General features: G+C 46.3%; 1 protein-coding gene across 1 annotated transcript; it reads right to left on the bottom strand.

The window, feature by feature from the left end:
* Window positions 1-1,639: 1,639 nt before the first annotated feature.
* vwa1 (von Willebrand factor A domain containing 1) lies at window positions 1,640-8,927 on the bottom strand. Its single transcript, XM_076095327.1, has 6 exons — window positions 8,648-8,927; window positions 5,572-6,117; window positions 3,421-3,756; window positions 2,924-3,199; window positions 2,470-2,742; window positions 1,640-1,668 (listed from the first exon to the last, which is right to left on the bottom strand). Exons 1-6 carry the CDS (start codon window positions 8,730-8,732, stop codon window positions 1,640-1,642), a joined length of 1,545 nt encoding a protein of 514 aa, XP_075951442.1. The 5' UTR covers window positions 8,733-8,927.
* Between the last annotated feature and the right edge of the window lie 309 nt (window positions 8,928-9,236).

Below are 9,236 nucleotides of genomic sequence, written 5' to 3'. Positions count from 1 at the left end.
CCCGATGCTGCCTTCAGGTGCTCCTGGTCTCCCGAAACCTACCATCCGCCCGAAATCATCCTTTGCGCCCATTCGGGTACTTTCGGAAGAATAATGACAAATCAATATTTGTCTTCATATTTGCCACTGTTTAGTTTTACAAAAACTTTTCAAAAAAGATATATACTCTGATAAATTATAATATAGATTACACTATTCTGAGTACTCTGTTCTAGTTTGGAATTGTTGTATTTCCCAAAATGTGGAAGAAATTATTAAGACCAACACTGGTTCCATAGTGTTATTATGAATGTTAATTTTCTTGATAAATGTAGTCCCTATGAGGTACAGTTTCATTATTAAGTGCTTTAAAGGGGGGCTTTATTGATTAAATATTGCATTTGCAAATAGTTAGGGGACTTGCAGGAGACAGATGAAAAACTAATGGTCTCAATCGAAGCAGCAGAGGCCAAAATATCCAGATTTGTAGTCCCTAGAATGAGTCAAAGTCCCAAAATGCTGTATCCTACACTTCCCAAAGTCTTTCATTAGACCCACTCTGCCTGCTAAATCATTCAAAGCTCCTGTAGAGCAACAAAGACATACAACTGTTTTCACTGGCTCAGTACACCTCGCGACTCATAAACTCAGTAAAATCAGTGGAGTTAGTCCTTATCTCTGTCCACAATGCTACATTGTACTATAATAATACATTTTTAAGTACACATAGTACAAACAACATTATTAAAGGACTTTATTGCATTTTTTCTATGACAAATGTTAAATTTCAATAGTGGTCAACCAACATCAAACAATACATTTGCTCTGAGAGAATACCAGTAAAAGATCAGCTGTAAGCCTGTTAGGATGCTTTCAGTAGGGGGCAGCAGAGACTCGCTTAAAAAGAAGGTAACAGTCTTAATATGTAAACAGCATGTCTGTAAATACTGTTGCTATTAATTATCATACTTGCATGATTCTTGATTAATAAATATGAATAATGGATCCATGTCCACGGACAGACGCTACTCTCCGTCATGCGCATTTGTGTCAAACCCAGCATCTGTGTGGACGGTCTGTTCAAAGCAATACTGAAGACCCTGTTATTAGGGACCTGCCGTTGACGTTCCCTTGCACACTAGTGTCAAGCATGTGCTGAAAGATAAGTAATTTAAGTATAACTCGTAAGCATTCATTATAAATGTAAATCAGATGTTCTCTGTGTGTTAGCAGGATTTGGGCATGAGGCCCACACATGGTGCAAAGCCCTTCTCCGGAACAAGCCACGTAAAAATATCCAACATTCCCAGCACGCCCTGCTCTGTTTCTGCAAGAAAAAAAAAAATCATCTTATGCTTGCAACTCTAATCTGTAACATTTACTACAGGTGTAAACCAGATGAGACGAAAAAAAGGAAAAGCAAATAGTCCTCTGTGTTGCACATTGTAGCAGTCAACATGTGGCCACATTGTCCCGGACCACTCTCAAGTGTCTATGGCTTCCACATGAGTGCTCAGTGAGCCAAACCACACGGCTCTCCTGGATGACATCCACAGAGGGGAGAGGCAACGGAAAAGAATTATGGAGGAAAAGTCAGCATTCTTCTTGCCTTCATCGTGCCTCCATGTTTGGTAGGGAGCACTAGCAGCTGAAGGGGGTGCTATGATTGGTAGCCGTATGGTAATGCATCTAAAGAACAGAGAGGGGGGGACAAGTTGAGACGTTGACATTCGTACATTGAAACATTTGGGCAAAAGTAAGAGTGTTGTGAATCTTCTTCACTCAGCCAAATGGAACTAATCTGGAGCCATTTATTCAGTCCGACATCAACATGTTTCTGTTTAGAGAGGCTGTTCACTCCAATTACAGAAAAACATATTCATGACATGTGTCTAATGTGTCAATGAGTTCTACGTCCACACCGATGAAATGAGAGCTGAATGTAATGTCATTTGTGGTGCTCACAGTAATGAAGAATTACATTTAAAAAAAAAAATTATTTTAGGGATTATTACTCCGGTAGAAAGAAGTTACAATAACTAAACTGTTGACTGATTTATCCACGCCTGGCTCTGTCCATATGTGACTAAATCCCCCTACAAGCACCTCAACAGGCTCGCTGATTAACAAAAAGTCTTTGTGTAAAAGCGACAAATCACTAGTTTGATGGAGGGGTACGTGTCCAGAAAAATGTGTTGAACGATTCCTGGTAACTTCCTGGAGCCTCTGCTGGGTTGCTTGGCAACTAGTGTGAGAGGGGTATCAATCTTCTCATCAGTAACTGATTCATATGTTCCAAAATGTCAGACTTTTTTTGCTTAAGACTTAGGCTAACTGCATCCTGGCTCGAGCTGCGTAGTCAACGCTAAACTCTCTCAAAGAAAGCAAATATGTCAATTTCCCACACTATCCCTACAAAATATGGACCCGACCAACTCTAAGACTTCACTTCATGGCTTGAAAACGTCCGCGCTCCCTGTCACCACTCACTTGAATTGAACTGTGCGGTGCAACACAGCCCCTCCCCTCGCGCCGTCCGGTAAATGGGCGACACACACACTCTGGTAGCCGGGGGGAGGCGTGTGAGGCGCGTCGACAAGGAGTCGGGGGGCAAATAGAAGGAGCGCTGGCCGGGGACCGAGCTCTGCCGTCCCTCCCAGGTGAGCCAGTAGCCCCTCAGAGAGCCCGGGCTGCTCCTCCAGTCGACCTGCACTGCGTCGCTGCCCACCGTGGTCAGCTGCAGGTCTGCCAGGGCCGGAGTCACTGCAAATGAAGACCACACCGGTCGTTAGCCAGAGTACATTTCAAACCTGAATGGAACCTGCTAGTAATAATCTGAAATGGAAGACACAGAAAGGGCTAGGCTGCGTGGGATTAGGATAATTGGCAGTATATATGGACCCTTGATCATCGAGTTCGACCGCATTGTCTTCGCGCGACTCACCTTCCTGGGTGCACACTTTGACGGACATGGCCCTCTCCGTGCCCGAGGCGTGCCGGGCACTGACCGTGACCAGGTACGTGGTGTCTGGTTGGAGGTCCCTGAGGAGCGTGGAGTTCTGCGTCTGGCCCACAGTGACAGCGTGGAGCTTGCCCCTGGGCAGGGCGGAGTACTCCACGTAGTAACTCGTGACCGTCTCCGGCTGAGAGGGACCCCAGCTCACCCGGACGCTGGTTTGCCCCGACTCAGAGACCGTCACTACGGCGGGGCTCAGCACCTCTGGGGGGAAAAAAACAGTGAGTCAGTGTGAGATCGTATGAGGAGAATAACCTCCCCATGATAATTTAATTCAGCTTGATTGATAATTGGATGGATGATTTCATACTAACTAGAATAGAAGAATAGAATAAAAACAAGAAGATAGAGATGGCACACTTCAAATGAATTAATTCCAGTTAATAAGTAGCATTTCAAGTCTTGCAAAAATGTAGCTTTTCAACCTGGCTTTGTTTTGAAGGTGATGGAGAGTGTGTTGAACGCCTGGTCGTTGGACTCCGGGGTCAGCGTGGCAGTGTACGTGGTGTCGGGCTTCAGGCCCGTTAGCCTGGCAGTGCTGGACTCTGCAGACTGGGTCAGCCTCTGGTACTGACTACCACTGGTGCTCGGACTGGTCCCGCCTCCTCCTCCTTCTCCACCGCCTCCCGTTTCTCCCGGCGGCAGCGAGTTGAAGCGGATCTCGTAGTAGCCCGTCAAACCGGACAGGACGGGCCGCCACTGGAGCGTGGCCGAGTCGGTGGCGACGTCGCGGACGGTGATGCGCTCAGCTCGGATGATCTCTGCAGGGGAAGGAGAAAAAGATGAATGAAGTTTGCTCGTAATTCTGCACAGAGAAAAAAAAAGGACGGCATGACGAAGAGAACAAGGCGGTGCTAAAAATGGGTTTCAGACGGCCACCCACGCGGAGAGCCAGACTTAGGTTTCTGGATGCATTCGTAGCGCTTGAATCAAGACAACTTGAAATAGCCAACCCAGTGAGGCCCTGCAACAAAATAACTAATGCCACAGAGGCATTGATATCTGTGATCAGACCCTAAGGCACCAAGCAAGGACTGGTGCATTTCTGCTTGTTGAGCACAAGTCCTTTTTCACACGATGCATCATGTCTTACATCTGCAGTATATACTGTCATTGCTGAGGTGTCCCTTGTGAGCTTTCTTCTCTTTCTCTCTATATATACATACATATATACATACATATATATATGTATATATATATATATATATATGTATGTGTCATGTCTGGCATAGTGTTGGTGGATGCAGCGAGGGAAATTGAATCATTAATCCAATAATAGATCGTCCTATCTCATTACAGTAACATAGGCACACGGACGCTCTCAATGTCCCGGCTTCCTATTTAGACTCACTGTCTTCAGGAGCATGTGTGGAATCAGGGAGGAGCACAGAGATATTTACGACCCGTGAATGAGTGGTGGATTACGAAATGCATAGAGCACAGGGCGGCGTAGAGGGTGACGTGTTTTTGTAGGCCAACATCGGAAAAGTTAGCGTCGCACTGGTTCACTCGACAAAAAGACAATCGGATTCTTTCTCTTTTTTTTTTAAGACACATAAAAGGTTCTGTTAACCACAAAATTAATTTCAGACACGTAAACCAAAAAACGATTAAATTTATAGCTTCCTGGTTGTACGCCTCCACCAACTAATCACGTCACAGTTTACATCTGTGTCTGTCCAAAATGTAATCACCTCATCCTGTCAGACATTTGTGTGAAATTGTCATAACTAGCATATGAATTCTTGAGTTATGGCTGTAAAAACGTATTAGTGAGGTCACAAATCAGTTCATCCTTGAGTCCAAGTGGTCATTTGTGCCAAATTTTAAGACTTTTTCTCCAGGTGCTCCCGAGATATCGCGCTCACGAGAATGGTCCATACGTACGGGCGACCCTATACATAATGTACTCGCCGACGCGGGGCTTTTAACCCATTGACCTCGTGACGGGGGAACCGGAAGTGCAAAAAGCGAACTCATTTACAGGTTTTAGGACTCGTTCCTTCAGCACTCTATTGCACTGCGGACCCTGGACGCAACTTTCTTTCTTGCATTGTGGGAATTTTTGAGGGGCACTGTATAACGTTACGGCATAAACCTCGTATCCGGAATTTATAGAATAAATAGGATAAATAGGGAGAGCGATTTCGGTCAGTTGATCCATTATTATTATTATGGAAAAAATATTGCCCAGTGCAGCTTTTATGAATCAGTAAATTGAATGAATTGAGGACATTTTCACAGCAGATGAAATCATCACATTTCCAAAATGAAGAGTTCGATCATATTCCATCCCACAATTCATTTGTCTCCTGTTTAACCAGTTTCTATTGATCTAATTTAAAGACAGGTCTTTTTTATTTTCAGAAATTTAACAAAGTCACACCTACAAGCGAAACCAGAGTCCAACGCGGTCTAAAGAATCTGTTTTGTGACTCCATTTCAGAAATTGTGAAATATGAATTCATTAAAATGATTATTATTAAACACTGAAAAACAATAATCATTTTTAGTGGCACACTTCAGACTCCGTACCTTCAGCCTCAAACATCCCCCGCTATCCCATTCCGACTCACCGATGATGGCGTCCCGCAGGTCCTCTGTGATGATGCTCATGTCATCGATGTCCACAAAGTACAGGTGGTACTCCACCGGCGGACTCACCACCTGCCTCAACACCTGGTAGTTGCCGTGCCCGGTGGAGACCACCAGCACCGCCACGCCCTCCTCACGCAGCTCGGCCATCGGCCCGATCACATCGCCCGGCTTCACCCCGTCCGTCAGCCACACCAGCACTCTCGGGAGCCCCTCCCGGGCCCCGGGCCTCAGCGCCCTCTCCTTGGCCATCCTCAGCGCCTCTACCGTGTTGGTGTCCCCCCTTAGAGGCTTGATGTTCCTCAGAGCCCCCTGGAGGCCGCTCTGGGCGCCGTGGGCGTCAAAGCCGAACTCGAGGCGGGGCCGGGTGCCCACCTGCAGAAGTCCCACCCTCACCTGGTCCTCCCCCAGCGAGAAGGGGAGGAGGAGCTCCGACAGGAAGGCGAGCATTCGGGAGTGCTCGTAGGACGACACGCTCCCCGAGGAGTCCAGCAAGAAGAGGACGTCTCCCTCGCAGCAATTCAGCACTGTGGAGAACAAAAGTTTAAATCAATGCAAATCAGGCAATCACAATGAATACAAGGGCCGACCGCCTTCTGATGCTGGAGGAGGAACTCCCTCTGTGATTCCTTTTTACTCCCACAACTTGTTCCACAGGTCCCCTCTTGGTCCACTGACACAAACACACACACACACACACACACACATTTGGAATCTCCCTTTCTGCGTCCAGCTTCCTGGAACAACAACTTTTATAGGGGATATTGTCGAGATGAAAGCAGCAAAGAGTCAGCAAGCGAGTAATGACAGCGAGGATAAGAAGAAAGCCAAACAAACAGGAACCGGCAGCGTGATGACTTCAGAAGGAGTGGGAGATTGATAAAAGGCATCCGAGCACAGAGCCAGGGAGTGGACTCTTTTTTTTTATTTTTTCTCTCTCTCCCCCAATTTTCCATATTTCGTAACAGAAGCAAAGTGAAAAGTGGATGCCAAGAGTGGAAGCCAGAAGGGGGGGGGGACAGTAGCTGTTGGGCTTTAACTGTAGAGGGAGTGGAGAGAAGAGAGGAGAGACACGGGGAAATAAAAGGCGTTAAAAGGAGTGAGGCTGAGATGGGGGGGTGCGCGCCGGCAGTTCCATGTGAGAGACGAGGAGGAATGTTGTTGGATGGCCATATACAGAGCCGAGAGAGAGAGAGAAGCAGACAGATCCAGGCCGAATCTAAAGAGCAATATTAAGTTGCAGATTGTGCAGTCAATCGAGAAGAAGCGCCCTCTGTTAAAAGTGGTTTAAGGGAGAAAGAAGCACAACAAAATGCGTGAGAGACCCAAGACCTTCCGTTGCCCCGGGGTTACTGTGATTTAATAAGACTGCAATTACAGCATCGACTCAGACACCTTGACACGTTTTGGAAACTTTGGATGCCTCTTCTTTCTTTTCTTTTTCTCCAATATTTGAATGTAACACATGAGGTGAGGCGTTGAGACGACTCTGAAGTGTCGAAAAGCTGAGAATACAGCGAGGCCTGTACACACACACACACACACACACAGATGTGCGCGCTCGCTGCCTTTCTCTCCATCAGCCGGAATAATTCCTTAGATATTTTGGACTTTGGAGCCCACCGCCCCGTACCCGCCCCCCACCTCTACCTATGTGTGCAGGTATGTCTTTATCTATAAAACCACATGTTGGCGTCTGGAGACAGCCGCTTCACTGTTTATCGAGAGAGAAGACTTGAAACACAACAGGACCCGCTACACATGGACATCGCAGTATATGGGTCTGACACTGACACGTGCCTGAACAATATAGATTTTGAGGGCTGGATGTGCGGGGATGTATAGCATGATATGAGGACAACAAAGGACAGACAGTCCTGATCCTTAATTCCCTTTAAATGTCTCATAATCACATTGGTACATTGGGCAACATCCTTCTTTTTCTGTGGCCTGCGGGTCGTGGGGATGGTAGGTCTTATAAAAGCTAAGCTGGCGCTTATAAAAAGCCCAATTACCGTGAGCTATGTAGGTTGAGTGTCATCAGGTCCCTATTAATGGAAATAGCCAAAGCGACCACTCACTCACCGGACTACTATGTTAACGCGGTCACAGAGATGGCAGACTCGCCGGTGTCGCCGCCGCCAAGTTTAGCCTCTCAAGACATGTCGTTGAGACATGAGTTCTTACCGCATGGGTGTTAACGGCTGGTGACGTTTTGTTTTGAATCTTCTGCCAGTGTGTGTCGTCACTGATCGGGAAACTGGTGACAACTAGAGGCACGTGTTGGCATCAAAACCAGCCTGTAAACTCACCGAGGACTGTCTCAGCTCCACACCAGTGTGAGAGAAAGAAAAGAGAGATTTTATTGCATCTTAGTGGCCTACGTCAAAGATGCGGGAATCTAAAACTGCAGATCAGTAATTCTCGTGCTCAGTTTTCTTTTCTCCGTAGATTATTACTTTAATGGATGCCATAATGATTAAGATGTTACTATCTCTCACTTGATCTGGAGACTGCTTTGCCGTTACCTTGGAAGCCACTGCTGTAATGCCAAGAGATGTCATCAGCTGACAATAATCTGGGAATTCAACCCCTTTTCTTGTGTGTGTGTGTGTGTGTGTGTGTGTGTGTGTGCGTTATATATAGGGAGCACCTGAAGCCTTCCCCAGGCCGCCCTGATTGGCATCTGCCCCCCCCCTGTTTTGAGGAAGCACTGCCTCAGGCTGTGGGATTTCGTCAACTGACAATTCCAGACCTGGAGTCGTGCCACTTCGCTGAGAACACTGGTGTAATATCAACCCCACCCTGATCCACCCGGAGCTCCAGTCACTCCACCTCCTGCAGCAGCATCAGTTTCTCATGGAAATATAATGTCATCTCTGGTTATGCGCCACCAATCACTTCTTATTATATAAATATATATACATATATATAAATTAAATTAAAAAATATAAATAAATAAATATATATAATAAATATATGACTAAATAAAAGAAAAAAAAATACATACATATAAATATACTGGATCAATGGGGTGCATGCTTGAGGGGGGCTTACCTCCTTCAGGTGCAGTGTTCTGCGTAGCCGACGGCCGCAGGACCACACACAGCAGCGCCCATGTCGCCAGCATGCGGCTCTCCATCACAACAGTTATGAGTTAGTTCCCCGCGAAGCAAATTACGACACAAATGGGTTCCTGAGTCAACCGTATATCCACCACAGCCCGGAGGAGCGCATTCCCAGTCAGTGAATTACTTTACTTAGTCAGGAGCATAATTGAGTCACGTCCAGTCCGGCTTTATTTGTTTTTATTTCTCTTCTTCTCTCTCTCCCTCGGTGAGCATGGTCGCTCGGTGACTGGAGACGCTGGAAGTCAAACTTTAACTAAACTGTGAACTTCCAGTCCCGTGCGCGCTGCGTCTGGACGCTCCCTGTCAAGGCGAATGCGCCTCGCTCGCGCTCGGGACAACGAATATCAAGCACGCGAGAAGTAAATGCAAGTTTTCCGGGCAAAACTTTCAAAATAAAACTTTCGTTCGCTTTTAGGCTATCTTATTTTCTTAAAAAGAAACGCAATGCCAATTGGCCTATTTGCCAAAATACAGTTATGGATTTAGTGTTTTAGGGATTTATTAATTATAAACCT

This window comes from Anarhichas minor, unplaced genomic scaffold, assembly GCF_050575085.1.
Source record: "Anarhichas minor isolate MPS153535 unplaced genomic scaffold, ASM5057508v1 ptg000020l, whole genome shotgun sequence".
NCBI classification, from domain to species: Eukaryota; Metazoa; Chordata; class Actinopteri; order Perciformes; family Anarhichadidae; genus Anarhichas; species Anarhichas minor.
This window is presented reverse-complemented; position numbering and strand designations above follow the sequence as displayed.

Bases quoted from the DNA above. Each gene is read 5' to 3' on its own strand.
- vwa1 (XM_076095327.1), bottom strand. From the start codon at position 8,732: ATGGAGAGCCGCATGCTGGCGACATGGGCGCTGCTGTGTGTGGTCCTG. The intron at 3,200-3,420 runs GTTGAAAAGCTA...TTTTCCCCCCAG, and splicing joins CACCTTCAAAACAAAGCCAG to AGGTGCTGAGCCCCGCCGTA. The intron at 1,669-2,469 runs GTGAGTGGTGAC...TCTGTTCTTTAG, and splicing joins CACCGCACAGTTCAATTCAA to ATGCATTACCATACGGCTAC.